A 27,762-nucleotide genomic window follows, 5' to 3' on the forward strand; every position below is an offset into this window, starting at 1 on the left:
TTTATTTTATAAAAAGTTCATCTTTCACTCAATAGGGACAATGCCCGTCGCAAGTTGATGATGTCATTTGTCCATGTGTGGTCTAGCCCTATGGAATGTATGGAAAAGTGAAAATAAAATAAATACGTAATACTTCCTATAAGGTTAATATGAACATCAAATCAATATTATAAATATGTTTTTTTGCACATGCATTCCATAATGTCCATAGGCCTAGACCACAAATGACATCATCATTGCCCCTCTTGAGTAAAAGATTAACTGTTTCTAAAATAAATAAAACATTTAAGGTATTTTTGGGGGAAAAAAACTACATTTTAGTTATAGAGGGCACTTATAATGTATTAAGGCATATCTGGCTTATTAGCCAGGGATCCTTTTAACCGATTCCAAATCAATCTTGGTAAAATATTTACATCAACACGAAGCAAGTTGATGTGAAATTCGACTCAGCGAGATGATTGCTTTGAGATTGCTGCTGCATTTGATTTTAATATCAGAAAACTAAACAAAACAAAAAACATGTAAGGAGCTTATAGCTTTCTCATGATGAACTACAAACATTAAAAAAAAAAGAAAATCATGTTGGTAGCTTGTTCAAATCGTTTTAGTTAACTGCCTGGCTTGTAAACTAATCAGTGCAATTTAAATGTGTCCATGTAATCTCAATGGCATTCACTCAAGTGTGATGTCAAGGATTATATGGCCCCATTCATCTCCATTCCACGCCACTCTACCCGGCCGCAGCCATCATAAACTCATATGAAACAACTAATGAATTCCAATCAAACTCTTACTGCTGTCACAAGGATATGGTGAAGTTCAACCATGATAATGTGGGAAAATAGAATACATTTGATGCATATTAAAGGTCAATTATGTTTGTTTTTTGCAAATAAAATGTTATTTTGTCAAATCTGTATGGTAGAGTTTGTTAATACAATCTAACTTATACAACTGGGGTGGTTGTATTTGGTCCCAGTTCTTCTATTGAGACATTTTGATCATGTCTAGATTGGACACGACATTTGACCAGAGGCGTACCCACTGTAGAGGCTGGACAGGCGGGTCGCCTGCCCAACTAAGATCTCGCCTCCCCTAGAAAACCCAAATACCCCGAAAACGTGTCACTGCGTGCTTAATGTCCTCAAAGTCACGCATCCAACAAGCTTTGAACTGAGCCGATTGGACCTTCTGTTCCAGAGATAATGGCCAAAACATCTTGGAAACGGCCACTTTCGCAGGTTTTCGACCGCCGATTTTCGATTGAGTTTAAAATTATTTTTTGGGGGTAATAGAGGGGGGGGGGCAAAAAAAAATCTCACCTGCCCTCAATGTAATTCCTGGGGACGCCACCACCTTTGGCACAACCCCGTTTCTGGTTTGGTCAAAATTAAATTTCTCCCCAGAGCAAGCAGGCAGGCTCTATCAGCTCAGTGGTAAAAGTTTCAGCATGGCGCTATACATTACTCCTCAACACTAGCTTTGGTCATTAGTTTTAACACTCGTGTGAAATTTGCAAGGGATTCTGACATTTTGTTGTCCTTGTCCAAGAGCAGTGCAATTTACCATCACACATACATCCGTCGGTTCAAATGAATGATTGTAAATGTCTTTATTTTTTTCATTGTCTGTATTGAGCAAAGGTCTGTTGGACTCTCCTCCAATCATCATCCAATTCCAGAGACATTAACAATATGGCTCAATATTCTACAGAAGACCTCGAGCGCTGCGCCCTTCCTCCACTCACATCTGCACGGCAATGATTGTTCATTTAAAAGGACAAAAAAAGAAGAAGGAGAAAAAGAAGCGTCCTGACATTCTTTAACCACCCCACGTTCAAATCAATATGCTAATGACTACATTTTCTATTCAAAGAACTCTTTTGACTTCCGTGGGGGTTTTCTAAATAACCCAGGGGAGCCAGTAGAAAAGGCCTACCTGTCAACCGGTGCAGAAATTAACATGGAGGGAAATGATTTGAACTGGCTCTCTGGTGGGTGTACCAGCGCTTACAAATGGGTCACCGGAGGAGCCAGCGGAGAGACGTGCAAGTTGGGGAGGGAGGGAGGGAGGGAGGGGAGAAAGGACGGCCGCACATTAAAGGTTAATGCAATCATGCACAGCCGTAAGGAAGGGGTGGATTATCTTCAAGAGACTAGCGGTGCAACGGCAATCACATGTTTGATGACCTGCGGTAGTGGCAGTGAAGGGCAAAAATCTTCAAAATACAAGCAACGCAAATGACACAAATTAACCCATTACGACCGGGAACGCATCTCTGTCATTTTGGATTTATTTGGCTATAAAAAAATAGCTCATTATATGAGCTTGTATATCTGCATTTTTTTTTTTTTTTAATTGCAAATCTTTTTATATACATATTTTTTTTAAGCGAACATTTGTAACTCAAATCTTTGCTTCTGGGGGATTCTATAAATGTCTTCTAAATCCTAACAGTTTTTTGAAAAAAACGTTTTCATGTCAAGGACCACCTACAAGACCCCTCCAGAGGTGGTAACAGAGTTTAAAATGTTTGCTTAAAATATATATATATATATTCAAAGATTTGCAAAAATGTTTTTGTAAAATAGCCAAAGAAGTCTTAAAGGGTTAAATTCTAAGGGGAGAGAAGAAATCGTCTCTCTACCAGAGGGGCTCAAAAACTTGGCAAAAGACACGAGGCATTTCTGAAAAGGAAATATATGCCAGAATCAATTATTTTTTTGGACAAGAGAAAAAGACAAAACGGCTCCAGCGTGTGCCCTCTCTGTATTTCTCTCTTGTTGCTGGGTTCTCCAGTGTCTACTGAAACATGGCATTTCTTTGTCAGGCAGATTGCCCTCTTGTTGCACTGGAACAAATATGCCCCCGAATCGGCAGCTGCAAACACAAAAGCTGTTCAGAATGGGCAATAAATAGCAACAGTTGCTGCAGACGTTCTTTGAATATGATATCCTTCGCAGTGGTGACAATTTGAATTCAATTACAGCTACCGCATATTCGTATTTATGGAGTAATTAGACCGTAATAATGCACAATTCTGAGTACATCTGGAATAGTCACAATGCGTAATTCATGATTCCATAGCTGGGGAAAAGCATTTAAGTCCCTGTCACTTGTTATTTGTTATTTTTCTGTTTCAACTATAACTCATATAAGATTTTATCTACACAGAAAAATGCTCAGTGTTCATTTATCCATTTGCAATCTGGGAGCCCATTCTGTTCAAAAGAAATACAGTAATAATAATTCTAATTGAAAATATTTTTGGAGAGATTCACCAATTTGTAAGTCTAAGAGTAACCAAATGGACCCTTAGGGATCCATTCGGTGACATTTGTACACTCTCAGAGTTAAATGAACACTCAGAATGTTACTGTTTACTGGTCCTGAAAGCTGGTCAAACAGTGAAAACCACCATTGCTTTTATGTCTTATTATAGCCGCTAATTAGAATAATACAAGCATAGAATAAATCAATAAACAAAAAAACAAAACAATGAACGAGTCAATAATTTAAAATGCATTAATAAAGATAAGACTATCTGGGGGGAATATTTATGCACATCAAACACTGATCACCTCAATAGCCCAATCTGATCACCTGGTAGATACAACAAAAAAAAGAGGTGGTTGCCCAACATCCCCTGTTCTAATTTATGGACTATCTGCACTCAGGGACCTCATGCACAGATCAGAGCAACATGGTCTCTGTACCAGACTAGATGAATGCTGGAACACTGTGTAACAACCAGACCCACAAAACACCTGCTGAAGTAATGCAGGCAAACACTGCTGGCTCTGTGGGGGATTTGGCAGACACCTCTCTATTTTTCTCCTTCCCTTGTGCAGTATGCGTGTACGTGACATCTCTGTGCATGCACACATGGAGAAGACACATGTATTGCATGTGCACAAACAGGCAAACACATGTGCACATACACACACACACACACACACACACACACACACACACACACACACACACACACACACACACACACACACACACACAGTCACTCTCATCCAACAGCATGGCCATGCACGCACACACGCACGCATGCACACATGCTGTATGTGCGTGCAGCCGTGCACACACACAGATACGCACACCTGTACAAAGTGGTGTAAAGTAACTAAGTACATTTACTCAACTGCTGTACTTAAGTACAATTTTGAGGCATTTTTACTTTACTGGAGCGTTTCCGATTTTCAATACTTTTACTTCTACTCCACTACATCTCAGAGGCAAATATTGTACTTTTACTCCACTACAATTATTTGAACACTATAGTTACTTATTATTACAAAACATGCATTAACCACTTCAGCCCTATATAAAGTACATGTAGGCCATTTGAAAATAGCCGATCTACAAGCTCACAATGTGTCGCATCACGACGCATTGTGAGCTTGTAGATCGGCTATTTTCAAAAGCTTTTAATACATATTGAACTTGTACAATGGGACATTCTGCATAATGAGTACTTTTGCTTTTGTCACTTTAAGTATATTTAATGGCAATACTTTTGTACTTTTACTCAACAGAGTATTTCTACATTGCAGTATTGATACTTTTACTTAAGTGAAAATAATCAAGTGCTTTTTCCGCCACTGCCTGCACACACGCGCACACACACGCGCACGCACGCACGCACGCACGCACGCACGCACGCACGCACGCACGCACGCACGCACGCACGCACGCACGCACACACACACACACACACACACACACACACACACACACACACACACACACACACACACACACACACACACACACACACACACACACACACACACACACACACACACACACACACACAGAACAGCACAGAAGGAGGAGAAGGAAGAAACATGTCTCCGATGACAGAGGCTTTGATTTACTTTGGCGTTCCCAGCAGAGAGCACATGACAATACAGCAGGGATATAACACTACAAGGAACACTCAAATTAACAACCGGAGGAGAAGCTAGGCGGACCAGACATAAATACACACACACACACACACACACACACACACACACACACACACACACACACACACACACACACACACACACACACACACACACACACACACACACACACACACACACACACACACACACACACACATCTGAATACCAAAATAATAAATCAGGAGGACGAAAACAAACTGTAGGACACATTATGAAGTCCATTGGCCAACTATAGATTTATATTTAGGCAGTGTGTGTGTTCACTAGGGACCACTCCACACACTTCTATCTCTCTCCGCCAGCCAGGCCCCCCCGAAGGCCAAGTGTGGAGATTGGGTTTTCGCCCCTGTGTTTTTCTCAGTGGTGGAAAAAGTACCCACATTTCTTACTCAATCCATTAAGACCTGAGGTTCCGATTCTACAAAATATTTAGAATTTTTTTAATAAAAAAAAAAATATATATATTTATATTCAAAGATTTGCACACATTTTCCAAAAAATAGCAGATCTACTGAAGCTCATAGCGCGGCACTTTGTGCCGCGCTATGAGCTTGTATATCTGCTATTTTTGAATAGCCAAAGAAATCTAAAATTACACAGATGCGTTCCAGGTCTTAATGGTACTTTAACTTAAAGTAAAAGTATCAACACTGCGGTGTAGACATACTCTGTTACAAGTAAAAGTCCGGAATTCAAAATTTACTTGAGTAAAAGTACAAAAGTATTGGCATCAAAATGTACTTAAAGTACCAAAAGTAGAAAGTAGTAGGCCTACTCATTGTGCGGATAACCATTTCACATTTTAAGTTTTAAAATGTCTAAAAATCTTTTGAAAATAGCCGATGTACAAGCTCACAATGCGTCGCATTATGAGCTCGTACATCGGCTATTTTCAAATGGCTGAATTGTATATAGGGTTGAAGTGGCTAATGTAACAAAAAGTTTTCAAATCATTGTAGTGGAGTAGAAGTACAATATTTGCCTCTGAGATGTAGAAGAGTAGATGTAAAAGTACTGGAAATTTGAAATACTCCAGTAAAGTAAAAATACTTCAAAATTGTACTTAACTCATTCCCTGGCAAAAACGTAAAAAAGTAATTATTTCCAATTACCAATTCTGCCAAGAATGTAAAAAACACAATAAAAAAAAAAAGATGTTTCGAAGATCTAGACTCCCATCCACTTCCTTGTTAACTTAAAACTTAAACATTCTCGGCTCCTGAATACTTTGTTTTTTTCAATGAAAAATCTCTGGCAGTGGGCAAACGCGGCCAGCAATAATTCAGGCAGTGAATGAGTTAAGTATAGAGTAATTGTACTTAGTTTACATCACTGGTTTTTCTATAGGCTAATCTCACAAACCAGTGGACCGATCTGCACCAAATGTCTTGTGCATGCTGTCAGTAGGCCAGGGAAGTTAATCCCCAATTATTCTGTTGGCATGTTTATTTTAGCACTTTTGTTTAAAACTGGAAGTCAGTGGAGTTTGGATTGTGCTGAAACTTTGCCCAAATATATGGAGACGTTCGGGGCTGGCTCAGGAGGTAGACCGACCTCTTGGGAAAACGGAAAGGCTCTCGGTTCGATACCCGGCTCCCCCTGAGTTAGTGTCGAAGTGTCCTTGAACAAAACAAAGCACTGAAACCCCTAACTAGCAGGTTGGTGCCTTATGGTTTCCTCTGCCGTGGGTGTGAGAATGTGTGGGTGAATATAATACACATTGAAAAGAGCTTTGGATAAGGGCGCTACAGTATATAAATGGACCATTTGGTACTCCACAGATCGCATGTAACTTCTTTATATATATTTTTACCCAAAGGAGAAAGTGTTGACAGCATGCTGAGATGAAGATGCTTTTCTGCTCATGGGTTGGGAAGTTAAAAAATAATTTCAAGTTCATAAAGAAAGGTGCTTTTCTGTACACAGACAGTAAATGGACAGAATAGGGCCCCGGTGGCTCACCTGGTAAGACTGCATGCATTATAAATAAGGCTAAAGTCCTTCCCACAGCTGGCCCAGGTTCAAATCCCACCCGAGGCTGTTTGTTACTTGTCAAACCCCCCCCAACACACACACACACACACACACACACACACACACACACACACACACACACACACACACACACACACACACACACACACACACACACACACACACACACACACACACACACACACACACACACACACACACACACACCCGTGCACACACACTGTCTTCCTGTCTCTAATAAAGCAGGAATGCTGAAAATGAATAAAGACATGGACAGAACATGTAGCTTTGAAAATTCATGCACCATGACAAGAGCATACATGTTACATGTCAGGATCTGTAAGATGCTTTGCATAAAGGGTATTATTACTAACTAGTACTAGGAGAGCGACTACTTACAACTAGAACTACAACAACCACTAATAGTAGAAATAGCACTAATAGTGGTAGTAGCAGCAGCAGTACTAGGGCTGGTAACTTTCCTCAGAAATGATATTCAAATATTGGTCTTAACAATTGGCAGCTATTCAAATACATAGGGCATTAACAGAATAATCGAATATTCAAATATTCGACTATCAAACCGACTATTCGACTATCAAACCACTATTCGATTATTCGATAAAAAAAAAAAAAAAAAAAAAAAAGTGTTTTTTTTTCTTTTTTTTTTTGATTTTTTTTTTTTAGTGGCTTTTCTGCAGCAGACACGCAGCTGTGAGCTCTGGTGTGACGTCAACTCGCATTCCTTAAGTCCAGTCATCAATGTCATTGAAAAAAAAAAAAAAAAAAAACTTTTTATTTTTTTTATTTTTTATTTTTTAATTATTTTATTTTTTATAATCAAATCGATTAATCGAATATTCGAATACTTATAGGTTGAATAATTCGAATACTAAAAATCACTATTCGTGAATGCCCTAATACATTCTAATATTATTATTATATATAGTATATATATATATATATATTTCTTAAAATTATGTTTATGTTTATTTGACAGGGACAATACAAAAAAAAATCAAGTGCTCGGTTCCAATAAAACATATATTCTGTTTGTTTTTATAACTTGATACATTGTTTTTGTATTGTCCCTGTCAAACATTTAAAAAATAATAACAATAATTTGATTACTTTTCATATTCAAATATACATGTTTTCCCCATATTCGAGGACTATTCAAAATTCAAATATTAATTTACCAGCCCTAAGCAGTACTGACTTACTGTTTTCAGTTTCATTTTTGTCTAAATCGAAATGCTTAAGCCTTAATAAGGCATCTAGTGCATGAATAAAGTATGCTTGGTATGAATAATGAGGTGTCCTTTCTCATCGTGTGTTCTTCCCAGCTGGATTAGCACTGGGAACCGGAGAGCCTTGTGACTGGTGATTGGTGTGAGACCAGACATTCAACATCTGTCTCTCTCTCTCTCTCTTACTCACACGTGCACATGTGCCCACACCCCCACACACACACACACACACACACACACACACACACACACACACACACACACACACACACACACACCTAGACATCTGTTGTGGGCTCTTCAGGGTCTTGCCACAGTGGTACAGGGACTATTACAAGGACTAAAGGTACTTGAGCCGTAATGACACGTCCCTATTGGCCAGAACCGGGCAGGAAACAGGAAGTAGGGGCAAGAACTGTGGGGTCAAACTGGTCAGCCATCTTGGGAGGGCGATTTAAATACAGTAGATAAGAGTCACGGCGATACAATAGAGAGGCAACGTCCTCTGCCTGAGGCCAAGGTAATACATGTGAGTCAGTTCCAGTGTTCCTCTGTTTTCATATGCCTTCCTATGTTCAGCTTATTAGAAAATTGGTTAAAGGAGGAGTTCACCCAAAAAAATACTTATTTTCTATCAATTACACACCCCATGAAGCCTTGATTTCATGGATTTATTTTTGTTTTTGTGGCATTCCTAAGCCAATAATTTGATGACCGTGTGTATTTCCGGTAGGAGACACAAATAATCTACTTTGTGTCTCCTACCGGATACATTAGCCGTTAGGAGACGGGAATCAAATTATTAACTTAGGAATGCGACAAAAACAAAAAAGAATCCATGGATTCAAGGCTTCATAGGGTGTGCAATTGATAGAAAATAAGTCATTTTTTGGGTGAACTCCTCCTTTAAGCAAGTTGAAGTTGTCAGAAAATCTAACTGTTTTTTATGCCACTGTGGTTTAACAACCTGAACCCTAGCATCCATATTCTGGGACTAATATCTGGTGGAAATACAGATTTTCGGTGAAGATACAGTATGTAGGCGCAGAGCGAAAACAAGAGGGGGCCTCGTATAGAGCCCTTGGGGATCCAGTCAACTAAGTATAGGGTTTAAGTCAGGGATCTTCAACGTTTTTCAGGCCAAGGACCCCCTGGTGGAGAGAGAGATGAAGGACCACCACTGCATATTGTATAAAATTGTGTTGCAGATTCAACTTTTTCATAGATATATAGATAGCTGGATTCATGTTAATGTGTATTAAGATAGTTAACCTTTAAACCATCAATAATTAGTCAACTTGACCGTTGGCTCTGTACTTGTTCTGCTCTTTTTCCCTCTACACCGACTCTCAGAAAATAGCCGATCTACAAGCTCACAACGCCTCGCAGCGCGAGGCGTTGTGAGCTTGTAGATCGGCTATTTTCGGCTAATGTTCCCATGCACCACACAAAGATTTGGCGGACCCCCCTGTAGTAACTCTGAGGACCCCCTAGGGGTCCCGGACCCCCTGTTGAAGACCCCTGGTTTAAGTGGTTATTATGCTGTGTTTCTGCTGTCTAGCCAAAGTGAAGTATAATAGCAAAATAAGGTGGCAAACGCTGAACTTCCACAATGTTGGAATTACATTTCCCTCTGCAACGTTGTAAAGTGGAACATACAGTACTGTATACTGTTATTACTTTATAATCCTTACCAAGGCTAGGGTACCCCGGGGTGGACGGGTCTCCTCCAGGGTTAAGTGTGACTCGGAAGGTGTTTTGCCAGATACGCCGGCCAGGGGGGCTGTCACAGGGATCCACATAGAGCAGAGCACCGCCGAAACCCAACTCAGACAGAAGTGACAGCTGTGGAGAAACACAGCGCCAGATTATGTCAGTAAGAAAGCAGGCAAAGCACATTCTGTCACATACAGTATGTATAAAATGGCACAGTAGCTCACACAGGGTTAATCATTGAGGAAATCATTTTGCATTCATTCTGGTGTCCTTGGTGTATCCCTAAGTACGTACGTACGCATGTACACACACACACACACACACACACACACACACACACACACACACACACACACACACACACACACACACACACACACACACACACACACACACACACACACACACACACACACACATTTTATATATATTTTGTTTTAATCTGAAATCATTTCAATGGTATTGGTAGGGCTGTAAAAGCTGTTTGTGTCTGACATCAGTGCATGTTGTTCACCGGCCTGCCCAACCACCCACCTACAGTATTTGGCATTATTGAGTGGTGCCAACCACTCCTACATTTGACCGTGTGTGTGTGTGTCTGTCCGTCCGTACGTCCGTATGTTTGAGCACGGCCTAAACAGCTGCAGCTGTTGTTACACTAATTAACTCAGCCAGTTACACTAATTAACTCATCACGGGCACCACTCTCTTCACACTGGGTGTGATTTTTAATACAAACTAGAGGTTCGGCCCTCGCAACTAGAGTTCGAACTCACTCCATATTTGGGCGTAGCTGCATTGGGAACCTTATATGATTATGACTGAGTCAGAGTGGCGTCAGAGGTCCGTCCACCCCGCCTTCCTTCCCTCCTATTAGCCAATTTTAATATAGGATAGGATTCTGTTATGACTCCAAAACACATTATGTTCTCGAGGTAAATATACCATTGTTATTTTTCACAGCATCTTAACCATTGAAAAAGACACTTCACACAGCGTTGTGCTCCCTTAGGGATTGTAAAAATAAAACCTTGGACTAGCTACTAATTGCAAGACAGATATACAGTATTTCCAATGCCGGGCAGATGGCTGAGAATGGCAGTATTTCATTGTTGTGCATGACAGATGTAGTGTCCTTGGCTGTATATGGGTGTAGATGACTATTTTATTGAAGATGTGACACCAGCCATGGCCATTGTCCTCTCATCACAACTCTGTCCTTCACTAGAAAACGGGGACAGGGCCACAACACAGACTATAACCCATTGAGACCTGGAACGCATTATTTTACACTTTGGCTATTCAAAAATAGCAGATATACAAGCTCATAGCGCGGCACCGAGTGCCGCGCTACAAGCTTGTAGATCTGCTATTTTTGAAAAAGTATGAAAATGTGTGCAAATCTCTGAATATATATTGTTTTAAAGCGAACATTTTTAACTCAAATCTTTGCTTCTGGTGGTCCCTGGAACAAACTATTTTGAGATGGGGGTCCACGGCCAAATACATATCATTTTGAGGGTCATTGACATGAAAAAGTTTGAGCACCACTGATATAGAAACATACGTTTTTTTCAGAATATTGTTGGGATTTAGAAGACATTCGTAGAATCGGTCTCAGGTCATAATGGAATAACACACACACATGCACACCTGCATGCATACACATATCGCTGCACTGGGTGAGTGAACACGCACAAGCCTCGCGTGTGCACACTCGCCGTCATACACACACAAACACACGCACGCACACGCACACACAGAGCTCTACCAAGCACTGAAGGACAGAGGCATTATTCGCCTCTGTTCTGTGCTTCTGCTTCTGTGTTGTTGTGGTTAAGCTGCTTGACTTTTGGAACCACACGTTTTTTGCTGGACCCGGCCAGTTCGAATCCTGCCAGGAGGCTGCCTCCTATGCAGTGGTGGGAAAAGTACTCACATTGTTTACGTAAGTAAAAGTATTGATACAGCAATGTAGAAGTACTCTGTTACAAGTGAAAGTACGGAATTCTAAATTTACTTGAGTCAAAGTACAAAAGTATTGGTATCAAAATGCACTTACGGTACCAAAAATAGAAAGTAAGATTTCAAATGTATAAAATGTCTTTTGAAAATACATTTTATACATTTTGAAAAAAGAAATCTACAAGCTCACAATGCATCACATCACGGCGCATTGTGAACTTGTAGATCGGCTATTTTGAAATGGCCGAAATGTAGGCTATATAGGGCTAAAGTGGTTAATGTAATCTACAAAGTAACTAAAGTTTTCAAATAATTGCAGTGCAGTAAAAGTACAATATTTGCCTCTGAGATGTAGTGGAGTAGAAATAAAAGTACTGAAAATCGGAAATACTCCAGTTAAGAAGTAAAAATACCTAAAAACTTGTACATTATGCTTACACGTTGTACACCAATGCAGATTAAAAATTTTACTTTAACCAGTACACTTTGTTGACACCCCCAGGTATCTATACAAGAGGGGGAAAAAGTCCTCTACACCAAATCTCTCAGGTGAATTAAAATAGGCGATCTACAAGCTCACAACACACTGCAATGAAACGTTGTGAGCTTGTAGATCTGTTATTCTCGCTGAAAGTTCAGACCAGAATAAGGACGCTATAGGGTTCATGTGGTTAAATGGATCCTCACCCCCATGAAATGACATAGATTAGTTCATTCATACTTTATAAAAGTGTAATTAAAATCCATTACTTCATAAGTATAGTTAATACATTAATAAGGGAGTTTCATGGTTCATGAAGCCTCCCAAAAAAAACATTTGATCCGGGATCTGGAGTGTTGGCAGAGGAGGTGCTGCCGCATCGTTGGGATACCAACTAATTCCTTCCCTGCTCTGGAGGCGAGGAGGAGAGAGGAGGCCACTCACAGAGAATTCATTAGACTACGGAGAGAAGGGACCAGGCCAATGATCCAGAGCCTGTCTAGTGTCTACCAACACAAATCGCTGCAATTTAAAAGGGCAAGACCACTTTGGTAGGGGTTGATTGATTAGAAATTGATAATTAAAAATGTGCTCCTCATTGACTTACATTGTACGGTGAAACAACTCTCAAAGTCACTCTTTTCCCACGGGGACTTTGAAAAAATGTTTTTGTACACAACGTGGCTTCCACGGCGTTTCAACGATCATTTATTTAAGGTAATTACACTGGCAAGGGGATAAAAAACGATGTTTAACACAACGGGTGCCAGTGTTTTATTAAAACAGATTACGTTGAGTGCCAGAGATCTCGCCGTTTGTAACGCTGTGCTGTTTATAGTTGTGGACTCCACTGCGAGCACCCACACGCAAACAATGGATGCGTGCGCGACGATCGATGGTCCTGGCTAACGCCTGGAACAAAAACATCTCTCGCGCGAGTCGCCATTACGGAGTAAATGACTTGTTTTCCCCAATGTAAAAAGTTAAGGAGATACAGAGGTTTTTATCAAGGAGATCGGGAGCGGACGGGGAGCCATGTTTTTTTGGCACGGTGATCCAGCTGTCCCTTCCTTCTCAGAGTCACTGTGGGTGATTCCAGAGCTGCGCTAGCCCCCCCCCCCCCCCCCCTTGTGGAAACTCTGAAAACACAGTTTTTACCGTGTTTGGCACCCGATGTGTTTAATGTCAAGGCGGGTATTTTTTTATTTATTTTATTTTTAAGTCCCAATGCGCCACAATGCGTTGTGAGCTTACAGATCATCACACGTATACTATAAAGGGCCTCTTAAGGGGTTAACCCATACAGTACACTGACACCGTTGACAGCGGAGGCAGCCATGCAAGGCGGCAATCTACTCGTCCTGCTCGAGGACACTTCAAACGTGGCGTTTGGAGTGGCAGGGATGGGAGCCAGGAACCTTCACATTCCCAGACAAGCGCTCTCTAGTCTCCTGAGTCACCGCTAGCCCAGAGGGGGTCGGCTATAGGAGGACTTGTCTGTTGATGACACGGTGAAGAACAGTCGCAAAGCCCCTCTTTGTTTCTAGCTCCAGGAGACACCTGTTGAGGTTGATAGAGTGACTAAATGTCACGCTGATAAGACGCTACAGAACTGACCGTGTCGGGAGAACAGTAACGATCAATCATGCGCGATGAAAACACTAATTACTATGCCGGGGGAAAAGTGTGATAGAATAATAGGCTCATATACTCCTCACGTTTCCATCTATCAAATTAGAGGGCATAGGGAGAATATAACGGACTGTCTGTCGGCCCTCGTAGCTATGGGCTAACGTGAAGTACAACATGATGTGTGTTTGTGTGCGAGTGTGTGTGTGTGTGTGCGTGCGTGCGTGCGTGCGTGCGTGCGTGCGTGCGTGCGTGCGTGCGTGCGTGCGTGCGTGCGTGCGTGCGTGCGTGCGTGCGTGCGTGTGCGCGCGGGTGCGGGTGCGTATGTGCATGCCAGTGTATGAGAAAGTTTCAGTGAGTATTCTGTGTGTATGTACAGTATATTTTTGCTTGTTTGTGTATGTTCATAAATGTGTGTGTGTGTGTGTGTGTGTGTGTGTGTGTGTGTGTGTGTGTGTGTTAACATTCAGTCAGTATGTGTGACATTAGTCCTGGAGTCACCTTCACAAACGCACGCATGCACACATGTGTGTGCGCACGAACACACACACACACACACACACACACACACACACAGCTCAACATCAATAAACACAGCAGGCACATCAATCTATACTGTAGTAGCTATTCCACTAAGATATAATGAACTTTAATCATGCCTGCCCTGGATACATACACGCATGTGCTTGCGCGCGCGCGCACACACACACACACACACACACACACACACACACACACACACACACACACACACACACACACACACACACACACACACACACACACACACACACACACACACACACACACACACACACACACACACACACACACACACGCCATTCAATAGGGCTGTGTGTGTGTGTGTTGAATGACTGAATATGATTTTTTCATTATCATCCACTTAGTGCTAATCTCTGTTGACTCTACTGAGTTGTTGGGATCAATGGCGTGGTCATGAGCCATTTCATTCTCTACAGGAAATGAAGATAGATGAGCTGCTGCTTTGCATTCCTTGTTGATCCTTTCCGTCTTCTGGTGTCACAGACGTGTGAGCGGCGACCTAACAGCGACGATGCTGGCCTGACGGTCAGAACGAGTTTCAGTCACTTAATCCATCCAATCCGGGAACGCGTCTGTGTCGTTTTTAGATCTCTCGTGGCTATTAAAAAAAATAGCAGATATACAAGCTCATAGCGCGGCACCGAGTGCCGCGCTATGAGCTTGTAGATCTGCTATTTTTTGAAAAATCGTGAAATTTGTGCAAATCGTTCAATTATATATATTTTTAAAGCGAACATTTGTAACTCAAATCTTTGCTTCTGGGGGTCCCTGGAACAACATATTTTACAAATGTTTGCTTTAAAAATATATATGTATTCAAAGATTTGCACAAATATTCACGACTTTTCAAAAAATAGCAGATCTACAAGCTCATAGTGAATAGCCAAAGAAATCTGAATAGCCAAAGAAATCTAAACATGACAGAGATGCGTTCCCGGTCTTAAAGGGTTAGTTCAGATTTTTTGAGTATTTTCTGTAGGAAATACTTACCATTAATGTAGTGGTTGCAAAGGTATTAATTGATTGCCCGAGTCCCGTGGTCAGAGTTATGGTCCGTTTCTGATAAATATGAAGTAGTTCCGGTAGATTAGTAGATTTGGTGGGGGCCGCTCATTAAAAATAAAAAAATAAAAAAAACTAACATCATTTGTATTGTTGACCTATTTCTACCATATAGAGCAAGTTTCGTTCAATTTCGACCCCTCTGTCACATGGTACTAATGTTTGTGTCCAGAATCACTGCGCCGCGGCAGCCTACTCACGCACAAAATATATGACACAATATATGTATATGTATATGACACGTGCATGTGTGCATGCCTGCCTGCCTGCCTGCGTGCGTGTCCGAAGCTAATCTCACAAATCGCTGGACCAATCACTGCCAAACGTTGTGTGCACACTGCCAGTATAAGGCCACAGCAGTACCTCCACTATTAACAAAAAGAAAAACTACTTCCCTGTAATTTGATAACATAAGTCAATGGGGCTCTGGTCGGGTTGAAACCTTGAAATTATAGGGTTGAAACGTTCGCCTATAATGACTTCTCCAAAGTGGTTAAAGTGCAGGCTATACGGGCATCACCCCACTGTTGGCTCTGGCTTTTTCTGAAAACACATTCATTTGTGATTTGTAAAAGCTGGTTTGAGCTAGTCGTAAAACCAATTTAATTTTAAGTTAGACGGAAAATATAAATCTATGGGAACAAATATACCTTAAAAAAAAGATATGACCAAATACATTTCACCTCAAGCCTGGTCGAACGAGGAAAAAGACTGGATTTCTTGTTTGGCATGTGGCCTTTAATGCAGAACAACAGATAAGACCTGCACTGGTATTGTTACGTTGCTTCAACAAACACTTTTTTACTACAGAAGAGGCAGCAACCCCTGTGTCGGTGATATAACCCATTTAGACCGGGAACGCATCTGTGTGTCATTTTTAGATTTCTTTTGTTATTCAAAAATAGCAGATATACAAGCTCATAGCGCGGCACCGAGTGCCGCGCTATGAGCTTGTATATCTGCTATTTTGTCCCTGGAACAAAATATTTTGAGATGGGGGTCCGCGACCCAATACATATCATGTTGGGTGGTCCTTGACATGAAAACGCTTGAGAGCCACTGATATATAGCAACATAAAAAAAACATTGATTAGGATTTAGAAGACATTTGTAGAATCCCCAGAAGCAAAGATTTGAGTAAAAAATAATCGCTTTAAAAATATATATATATTCAAAGAGTTGCACACATTTTCAACAATAATTGCAGATCTACAAGCTCATATCGCAGCACTCGGTGCCGCACTATGAGCTGGTAGATCTGCTATTGTTTGAATAGCCAAAGACATCAAAAAAATGACACAGATGCGTTCCTGGTCTTAATGGGATAACTGGAAAAAAAAAACTATTTTTAAAAAAGATGGAAAAGATGAAAACGGGAGCACGGCAAGGTGGAAAATGAAGAAGATCTAATAACTGAATCTCTGAATCAACTGATAACACTATTTCAAGTAAAAAGCATTGGAGAAAAGGCACTGAATAAATCCTCAAACTGCATAGCCGTAGATGCAGGGGTAAGTAATCATAGATTTATGGCCATAACAGTAGATAAAAGATTACGGATTCATGTCTAACCATAGAGGCCCTGTTCACGCGCCATATTAAAATCCCAGTGCAGATGGAAGATTAAGACTGTGTCTAGATATTGCACAGAGACACAAAGAACAGCTATATTAAAGCGTTGAGGAGGATTGGAAACTCACTTTTCCATCCTACCTTTTATGTGAAAATCCTTTTTTCCAATCTTTGCTGAGCATATTTACCCTAGAAGTTTAATGTTCCCCTCGCTCCTCATCTCGACACAATCCACCTGCATATTCTCTCTGCTGTGAGCGTGATATATGGATAGGTTCAAGACCCATTTTGGGTCGTGGATGCATTTTTATGTTTTTACAATAATATTAATAATAAAGATAATAATAATAGTAGTAGTAATAAGTAAAAGAAAAACTCAAAATAGTGAACATAGAAGACCTACAAGCTGAGCTGACTTTTTTGAATACATGTAGGGCTTAAAGGAGTAGTTCACCCATTTAAAAAATAAAGAATCGCATTCCTAAGCCAATCATTTGATGACCCATGGAGTCTCCAGTAAGAGACTCAAAGAGTCTCCTGACTCCACCGGTCATCAAGGCTTAGGAAAGCGACAAAAACAAAAAAATCTCCTTTAATTCAATGCTTCATGGGGTGTGTAATTGATAGAAAGGGAGTGACCGCAACACACACACACACACACACACACACACACACACACACACACACACACACACACACACACACACACACACACACACACACACACACACACACACACACACACACACACACACACTCTCTCTTTTGCTTGAGTCTCACCTTGTAAAGTAAAGGGGCTTGCCCCAGCTTGACTAAGGCAATCCGGCCGGTGAGGTTGACGCTCTTGCTGGCTCTTCTCAGGTCATCCACGCTGCCATACTGGACATCAACCACCTCCGCCTGGCATGGGAGGACAGGGCAGGGGCGAGGGTGAGAGGAGATTGCATTAACCCATTAAGACCTGGAACTGTGTCATTTTTAGATTTGAGCTAAAAGCATTATTTTACACTTTGGGCTATTCAAAAATAGCAGATATACAAGCTCATAGCGCGGCACCGAGTGCCGCGCTATGAGCTTGCAGATCTGCTATTTTTGAAAAATCGTGAAAATGTGTGCAAATCTTTGAATATATATATTTTTAAAGCGAACAATTTTAACTCAAATCGTTGCTTCTGGGGGGTCCCTGGAACAAAATATTTTGATGGGGGTCCGCGGCCAAATACATATCATTTTGGGGGTCTTTGACATGAAAAAGATTGAGCACCACTGATATAGAAACATACGTTTTTCAGAAAACTGTTGAGATTTAGGAGACATGTAGAATTGGCTTCGGGTCTCAATGGGTTAACAACACATTTGGTAGAGTGACATGTTGGAAATTGAAGCAGAATTGCAATCACGGACATAATCCTCCAGTAGATTTGAGAGCAGCAAGAGTAGCTATTTTGTAGTGTGTGTGTGTGTGTGTGTGTGTGTGTGTGTGTGTGTGTGTGTGTGTGTGTGTGTGTGTGTGTGTGTGTGTGTCAGAGAGAGAGAGAGAGACCCCAAGAGGAGAGAAATAGAGAGCGAGAGAATGCCTTTATGCTGTATATAAATAAGTAATATCTATAACAATTCAAGGTCAAGTGTAGTGGTGGTTTTAGAGGGTTTGTGCTGTGAACAGGGCCATACTGTAAATGTGATGGGGTAAGAACAGGCATGATATAAAATTCAGGAAGAAGTAGGAAATAAGTCATAAGCAATACAATATAGATAAAATACGTTTTTTGCAACTGCAAAAAGCATCTATATGTGAGTGGGCGTGCGCGCCGGCGTATTTTTGTGTGCGTGCCTGTGTCTCATCGTCTTGCAAATTAAAGTGACCTAGAAGTTGTTGAGGAAAGTCAAAGCACTACTTTTTGAGTGGGTCTCTCTCTCTCTCTCTCTCTCTCTCTCTCTCTCTCTCACACACTGCATCACCTGGGCCTGATTCATTTTTCATGTGGCCTGGGGGCGAGTGTAACACGATGCTGCAGTGGGGCGAGAGAGAATAGAGAGAGAGAGAGAGAGAGAGAGAGAGAGAGAGAGAGAGAGAGAGAGAGAGAGAGAGAGAGAGAGAGAGAGAGAGAGAGAGAGCACATCTTGTTTTCATCAGGGGAGAATAGCTGAGGAGAGGAGAGAGAGATTTATCGCTCCTGCCTGCATTTGCATCATAAAAGTCCTCCATTTAAACTGCAGCCCATGGAACAGAACAAGACGCAGCAAATTGAAATACAGAAGGATTTTCCTAGCGCTGAGACTGGCCTGGCTGGACAATACCCCCCCCTCTATCTCTCTCATACGTACATACACAAACACAGAACACTTTTTTTTTCTCACCCTCCCTCAGCTCTAATTTCATCTTGGCGAGGTAATGAAATTAACGATGTAAACTGGCTGAAGTTTGAGGCACTGAGCATCTCTCCTCTGTTGGGGAGATTACTTTGAGCCTATAGATTACTTTGAGCCTATAGTGGAAATTCCATGAGAGAGCGAGGGGGGCATGATACAAAAGAGGAATGAGAGAAGGAGAGATAAAGAGAGGGAGGGATGTGTGAGGAAAACTGAAGAGAAGGAGGAATACAAGCGAGGACGTGAGACAGTAAGGGAAGAAGAGAAGAGCGAGAGAAGAGGACTGATGTCACCCTCTCTCTCTCTCGGAGGGAGACAGTGAGACATGATGACAGACAGTGGTGTAAAGTAACTAAGTACATGTACTCAAGTACTGTTCTTAAGCACAATTTTGAGGTACTTTTACTTTACTGTAGTATTTCCAACTTTCAGTACTTTTACTTCTACTCCACTACATCTCAGAGGCAAATATTGTACTTTTACTCCACTACAATTATTTGAAAACTCTAGTTACTAATTACTTTGCAGGTTTTGATTATTATTACAAAACATACATTACCCACTACAGCCCCATATACCAGTGATGTGGGGGTCGGGTTTTTTCATGAACCACCCCGCGAACCCATATATAAATCTATGGCTCAAACCGCCCCGCGACCCGCAGGGCGTACCTAATTCTGGTTAGAAAATAACCTTCAAGTATAAACCCCAAGTGTATTCAAACTGTTTTATTGTTATTATTCTTATTCTTATTAGGAATAAAGACAAAACAAGAGCATGTGATTATTATTTTTTTTTGCGTGTGAGAGTGGATGACCCGCTCACCTGCAGCCCGCATAATTGCCTCTGAAATCCTGACTCGACCACCCGCGCCGCGGGTCGGCCCGCTCATCACTACTATATACATTTTGGCCATTCGAAAATAGCCGATCAACAAGCTCACAATGCGTCGCAATGCGACGCATTGTGAGCTTGTAGATCTGCTATTTTCAAAAGATTTTTATACATTTGAAAAATTGTATTGGGACATTCTGCATAATGAGTACTTTTACTTTTGGTACTTTAAGTACATTTTGATACCAATACTTTTGTACTTTTACTCAAGAAAATTTAGAATTTCAAACTTTTCCTTGTAACGGAGTACTTCTACATTGCAGTATTGATACTTTTACTTAAGTAAAACATGCGAGTATTTTTTCCATCACTGGTTAGAAGGTAATGAGAGAAGGAGAGATGAAGAGAGGGAGGGATGTGTGGGGAAAACCCAAGAGAAGGAGGAAGAAAAGCGAGGACGTGAGACAGGAAGGGAAGAAGAGAAGAGCGAGAGGGTCTGATGTCACCCTCTCTCTCTCTCACAGTGACAGACAGACACAAATGAAGAGAGGAGAATAGTGTGAGGGAGGAGACGGAGACAGCGGGAACATGCAGTGATCCTCCAAATTGCTGATTGAAGGACGCTAAAACCCACAGAATAATTCACTATTATCATGTCAAGGGGCTTGAGTGCCTTTTCAATCAGAGCCCTCTGCCATTACTGCATGTTAGATGACAGGAAGTGTACCACGTGACCCAGGCATCATGCCGTTCAAGGAGGGCTCTTTCGATACAGCGCAACACAAAGAGCAGCCCGCTCACAGCTTAGAGTAATCACAGTGCTTGAATGCAGCTTTGGTTAACACAAATATTTTGAGTATAGGCCTATTTCTCAACATCAGTAACACAGTATAATGTAATTTGAAATGTGGAAATAAGTTATTTTGACTTACTTTATGGGGGGGAAACTTGTTATTTGACATTTACAGATGTGCCACTTCAAAACTTCACACGTTACTGTTCTTTCCCTGAAAGTGCCCTGAAAATGCATTTTTTTCCTCCCTGTTTTGCCCTTAAAAATGCACTGTTTTGCCCCTGAAAAGAAGTTGTCACTACACACCCCCGTTTTTCCCTTCAACAGACATCCATATACATGAGAACAAAAGAATGTGTGTTGAAGAAGGTGTCAGACTCATTATGAGGCGAAAGGTGATTTGAAGAGGTCCTTGACCAGTTGCTCAAATTAATTAGCATCATAAAAGCAGTGATCATCAAAATAAATCAGCATTTTAAATGCCCTTCTTTGTCCCTCTTATTGCCCTGGGAATCTCCTGAAAATGCACTGTCTTGGCGATGGCAGGACATTTGAAGTTTTGAAGTGGCACATCTGTATTTGAGTAGCATCCACACACGTTACATAATGTAATGTAAAAGTGCTCATGAGAGAAGCACCTGGGTTTTTCTGTGCCTGAGTGGTTTCTCCCCACAGTCAAATCCTCTGAAGGCCCAACAGTGAGCTTTTCAAAATCATTCACTGAGTTTGTTTTGATGTCACGATGTTGGGTCAACATAACATGCTGTAATGGCTGAGTTTGTTTACCTCTCCATCTCTCTGGATTTGCACTGAGCTGAATGGCGAGCTGTTGCTCTGTCAATTAGCATTAGACTAGCTTAGCTGCGATTCAGAACGGTTTCAGGTAAACCAATGCTTTCATGGGTTTAGCACGCGCACAGCTGCGTGCTAATTATAATTGACTGCTCTGTCAAAACAAGCACATGGGTTCAGCTGGAATGCAGCAAAAATACACCTGAACGAGTTATACTTTTCATTCCTATGTTCTGAAACCCTCTGAAATACATTACTTGCAATGGCTTGCCCTGCGACAGGATGGTTTTCCGCTGCATTGAGCAAAGTGGCATGCGCAGCGCAGAGAGCTCCGTGGAGAGCTCAACACATCATGCCACAGTCAAAGTTCAAGCTTGCTGAACATTTACCGCTGCACGCTGTGACAAATATACAAATGTTTCACTTAAGTAAAAGTATCAATATTGCAATGTAGAAGTACTCTGTTACAAGTAAAAGTCCTGAATAAAAAATGTACTTGAGTAAAAGTACAAAAGTATTGGTAATTAAAGTACCAAAAGTAATAGTACTAAAATGTTTGAAAATAGCAGATGTGGGGGCACGGTGGCGCAGTCGGTAGCACTGTCGCCTCACAGCTAGAAGGTCCTAGGTTCAATTCCCACAGGGGACGCTGTGGGCGCTGGGGGCGTGTTCTCTCCTCCGCGTCATCAGCACCCATACCCTAGGTGGGGTTGGCGAAAGGGCCTTTCTGTGTGGAGTTTGCATGTTCTCCCCATGTCTCCTAGGGTAGGTACCCTCACAAAAACATGCAGTAATCCTGGTCACTATACTGCCTCCCCCTGGCCAGCCGGGGCGCCTGATGGAGGGGAACTGATTCGAATAACGATTGGAATGCGACACGTTGTGAGCTTGTAGATCGGCTATTCTCAAATAGTCTAGGTATAAAATAGGGCTTAAGTGGTTAATGTATGTTTTATAATGTAATAATTCATATCTGCAAAGTAACTAGTAACCAAAGTTTTCAAATAACTGTAGTGGAGTAAAAGTACAATATTTGCCTCTGAGATGTTGACAGAGCCGATTCTCAGTTCTATGTAATGTGGGTTTATAAGTTCTATTCATATTGTTAATGTGTTCAACTAATTAATCATTCAATTGAATAGATGATGTATATTCTTCTCCTTATGTGTGCAGGAGCCAAAGACTGCATATTAGGTGGTTTGTTATCGTTACAGCTACAGATGTTTACATAGTTTCCTTATCTCTAAGTCCAGCAGAGTTTGCTGTGTCTGTCCTTCTCTGCTCTGCCTGCTAACTTCAAGTACTGAGTACTCATAGTAGTCTAATACTTTTGAGTACTTCCTAAGCCCTGCCTCCTGCTTAACTGTCTCTCCTTCTCATGCTGTATATATATCAATGTAAAGTATTTGTACTTCAGAAATGATTCAGGTCAAGCTGTACATTTACTCCTTGCGGCAAGTAAAAAGTGAAGGAGATCTCCGCTGTGTCTGTGTCTATCTTATTCCAATGTGTGATCTGAGCCTAAGGTGTTTGTAAAATGATAAAGCAATCTATCAGATGTAGTGGAGTAGAAGTAAAAGTATAGCCAATTGGAAAAACTCCAGTAAAGTTAAAGTACCTCAAAAATTGTACTTAAGTACAGTACTTGAGTAAATGTACTTCGTTACTTTACACCACTGCTGGCACGAAACCGAAACTGCAGCCACGGTAAACCCAAGCACATAGGACCAGGAGGCCATTTCCTTATACCACACCCACCTTTTATTAACGCATTTTATGTATGATTTGTAGATTGTATCTAAATAAACGCCACACAATGGAGGAAAAACTCATTGTGAATCCTGGATGCATTAAAAGTCTGAATTACTTGAATTATTTGACACGTTTGCTTTCATTTCATATTGAGACATCAAAAGGAAAACACTACTGCACCCAAGCAGGTACAGTATGTCAGGTTTGTTTTAACAGCTTGTAGGTCAGCAATGTGTGCAGTGATAAACATAGCTCAACAGACCTATTAAAGTTTCTTAAAAATAACCACCCAGACCAGGTGGGGTTGGCGAAAGGGCCTACTCTGTGTGGAGTTTGTCTGTTCTCCCCGTGTGTCTCAGGGTAGTTAATACCCTCACAAAAACATGTAGTAATCCTGGTCGCTATACCGCCTCCCCCATGACAGTCGGAGCACCTGATGGAGGGGAAAGGTCAAACCAGGGAAACTCCCCCTGTCAGGTGATAAGAAGGTCAGTTGGCTCTCATGCATTGAAGGAGGCATGAGCCCGGCCCTGGCCTCACTAGGCTGGTGAGGGGAGTGTAGCGCCCAGGATCACTTAGAAAATTGGCACCGGGTGAAAAATAAGGGTTACAAAAATCGCGGGATAAAAAAATAAAAAAACTAGAAAATGTGCTCCTCGGAGCGCAAGTCTCCGCCAGCAGACCCGTGCTATTTTAACCAAAGGGAATCACTTACCCTATCTTTAACCATAGTTTTCTTTTCTAGAAATGTTCTGATTCTTAGATTAGAACATCTAAGGATTAGAGCATGTTAGCTTGGCTAACATGTTCAATCAGCCAAGCTAACATGTCCAATGTTAGCTGGGCTGATGGCACTGATGTCACTTCAAAACATGTAAACAATGTTTTGAAGTGACACACCTATTTATAGGGCTCTATTTCATCATGCGTCTCGCTAGCCAATCAAAGCACACCCTTTCAACATATTGTCACGTGTCACATGAAGCTTGACCAATGTTAGCTCGGTGGACACACGGAAGGACGAGAACGAAAACAATAGTCTCCTGGCGGAGACAACGATATAGCTAATTCACTTTCATACAGTAGTAACTTTATTTAAAAGTTCACACATACAGTATATTTTCCATGGCTTAGATCCATGACTGAATATTAGATTCCTGTCTGGTTGATTAGTGTTTAGCAATTCCCAATACAGTATAAGTTAGTACGTCATGTTGTGAGTTTGACTTTGAACTCTTAAAAGTAGTGGAGAGATGGGCAATCAGCCATGGAGTGTGGTCTGCTTGTTAGCGAGTGGATTCTGGGACTCACTGGGCACACGGACAATGTTAATGACCCTTTGATTTCCCCCTAACTGTTTGTTATGTTCAAAGTTCAGTCTGTGTCATCACTTGTTATGCACGCTCATAGAAGGAGCAAACAAAGACCGGAGCTGTCAAGTCAAGGAGAGAGGACGCCGACCGTCAACAGAATGCAGCGCCAGCACAAAGCAGAACAGAGCCATGAGAGAGGCTGGTAAAGGGACTCTCTAAAGTTTATATCAGTGTTCATGCCAAGCTAATATATTTGAGTACAGTTCGCTAGTGCAGGGATGATACGAGTTTAGGTCGTAACACGACTACGTTTACGCATCAATCTGTAACGTCCGAGGCCCTAGACATTAACACGTTGTCTGCCAATAATGCATATATGCATTCTTTAGAATCCATCACTTGCCTGCCAAGAATGACTTAAGTCATTTAAAAAAAAAAAGTTTTTAATTTTTTTTATTTTAATTTGACCCATCACCAAGGAGATATGATTTTTCGAAGATCTAGACTCCTATCCACTTCCTTGTTAACTTAAAACTTAAAAATTCTGTATCTCGGCTCCTGAGTACTTTTTTTGTTTTTTCAATGATAAATCTCTGGCAGAAAACTGAAAAAAATCTGAAATAATTCTGGCAGTCAATGTGTTAAAACAAAAGGCCTAAAAAAATTGTATTGAACCTGGGTTATGGATTGACATGTAACAATATTTAATTCCTTAGAAACACTATTTATAACACAAACATTTTTGTAAAATAACCTTCAAAACCATATAATTCTAACTCAAGTCAGACAATTAAACTGGTAAATGTTACATGGACTAATAGACAGGTCATCATTTATAGACTTTATTTGCACTTCTGATTTTCACAAAAATGTAAGCTACTAGAGGTGCGGGTCGCTACGCGACCCTTCCGTCTAGTCGCTGGCGCGAGGCTCTCGTGAAGTGGGCTGTAGATGTTTTGGAGACGCAAACCAAAAGCGAGAGCAACAGTGTTTCCAGACGCAAACCGAAAACGAAAGCAAACTGAGAAGCAGCACCCTCAGCCCAGCGAGACGGCGCGCGCTGCGTTCAACCCTCTCAAAGAGTCAGACAGACAGACAGTATTTGGATGGGGGGGCGTGGTTGGCGGGGTTGCCATGTCCAGGAGTTGTAAGCGTGAAGTGGCGTGTAATTGGTTAGGGAAAGTGCGTCCACGCGTGCGCAGTGCGCAGCGCGGTGCTGTTGGATGAAGCTGGTTGCTTGTTGCTGGCGCGCAAGTGTGGCAACACTGATGCAAGTTGCCCACAGACAACCGTCGTGGCGCATGACTGTAGATCCCAATTGTAAGGTAGATTGAGGCAAAAGCATGTATATCCGGTAAGATCCTGAGGTATTGTAATGCTGCTCGGCTAAATAGCTAAGAGCACACTCTCTTGTGGAGCTATTTTTTAGGATTTACCCAGTAAAAGGTTTAACAATTTAATACAATTGTGCTATTATCTGTTGTAATACTCCAGCAGTTATTGTTCATTTGTATTGCACGTGTCATACTCCAGGTCAGTCTTGGGTGACAGTGCCAAGAGATACCAGAGAAAGAAGAAAAGAAGAAAAACAGGTGGCTTGTGACAAAGTGGTTTTGTAAGGTGGTGCGTAATACAGATTGTGATTGGGGAGAGGGGGAACATCCAACCGATATTCACCCTGAAGCCACAGAGTCACAGACCCTTCATTATCTGCATAATATTCAAAAGATGTGGTTAAGCCAATTCTGATTCAAAACATGAGAATATCTACCAGACTAATGAATCCACAGACTTCATGCGTGCCTCATGCATTGTTTGTGTGTTTGTGTGTGTCTTAGCCTTATAGCCCCCAGAAGAGAATATAGTCCCCACAAGACCAGTGAAACCGTAGCGGGGACCTATTAGCCCTCAATACTTCGCCTGAAACACCAGCCATCCATCACCAATGCCATATATAATTGTCTAAAAGCCATGTTTAGATACGGCAATCCAACGCTTAACCCATTCAGACCGGGAACGCATCCGTGTGTCATTCCTAGACTTCTTTGGGCTATTCAAAAATAGCAGATCTACAAGCTCATAGCGCGGCACCGAGTGCCGCGCTATGAGCTTGTAGATCTGCTATTTTTGGAAAAAAATGTGTGAAAATGTGTGCACATCTTTGAATATATAAATACATTTATAACTCAAATCTTTGCTTCTGGGGGGTCCCTGGAACAACATATTTTGAGATGGGGGTCCGCGGCCAAATACATATCATTTCGGCTGTCCTTGTACATGAAAAAGTTTGAGAACGACCACTGATTATACAGAAACATCAGTTTTTTTCAAAAAACAGTTAGGATTTAGAAGACATTTGTAAAATCCCCCATGAAGCAAAGATTTTAGTTAAAAATGTTGGCTTTAAAAAAATATATATATTTAGAGATTTGCACACATTTTCACGATTTAAAAAAAATAGCAGATCTACAAGCTCGTAGCGCGGCACCGAATAGCCTAAAGATTTCTTTAGGCTGAATAGCCTAAATAAATCTTAAAATGACACATGGATGCGTTCCCCGGGTCTCAATGGGTTAATTCAAGTCAGCGCACAGGAACAGAGCTCGGAAATAATCCGGTGATGGATGACTGTGATCCTCCTTGGGGTAGACTCAGACCGAACGGACAGATGAATGGATAGAGCAACAAAAAAAAAAAAGCATGGAGG

The 27,762-nt window shown here is 41.4% G+C and overlaps 1 protein-coding gene across 4 annotated transcripts in view; it reads right to left on the reverse strand.

Moving 5' to 3' along the window:
• The window catches only part of naaladl2 (N-acetylated alpha-linked acidic dipeptidase like 2), a 499,162-nt gene that overhangs the window by 230,645 nt on the left and 240,755 nt on the right, over positions 1-27,762 (reverse strand). For all 4 annotated transcript variants that reach the window (XM_084067278.1, XM_084067279.1, XM_084067277.1 and 1 more), the window contains 2 exons: positions 17,982-18,101; positions 9,907-10,057 (listed from right to left, as the gene is read on the reverse strand). In XM_084067278.1, the coding sequence (XP_083923404.1) occupies positions 9,907-10,057; positions 17,982-18,101 (271 nt within the window). The remainder of the gene's footprint in view (positions 1-9,906; positions 10,058-17,981; positions 18,102-27,762) is intronic.

The sequence above is a fragment of the Gymnoscopelus microlampas genome (assembly GCF_963454915.1).
Source record: "Gymnoscopelus microlampas genome assembly, chromosome: 9".
In the NCBI taxonomy this organism is placed as follows: Eukaryota; Metazoa; Chordata; class Actinopteri; order Myctophiformes; family Myctophidae; genus Gymnoscopelus; species Gymnoscopelus microlampas.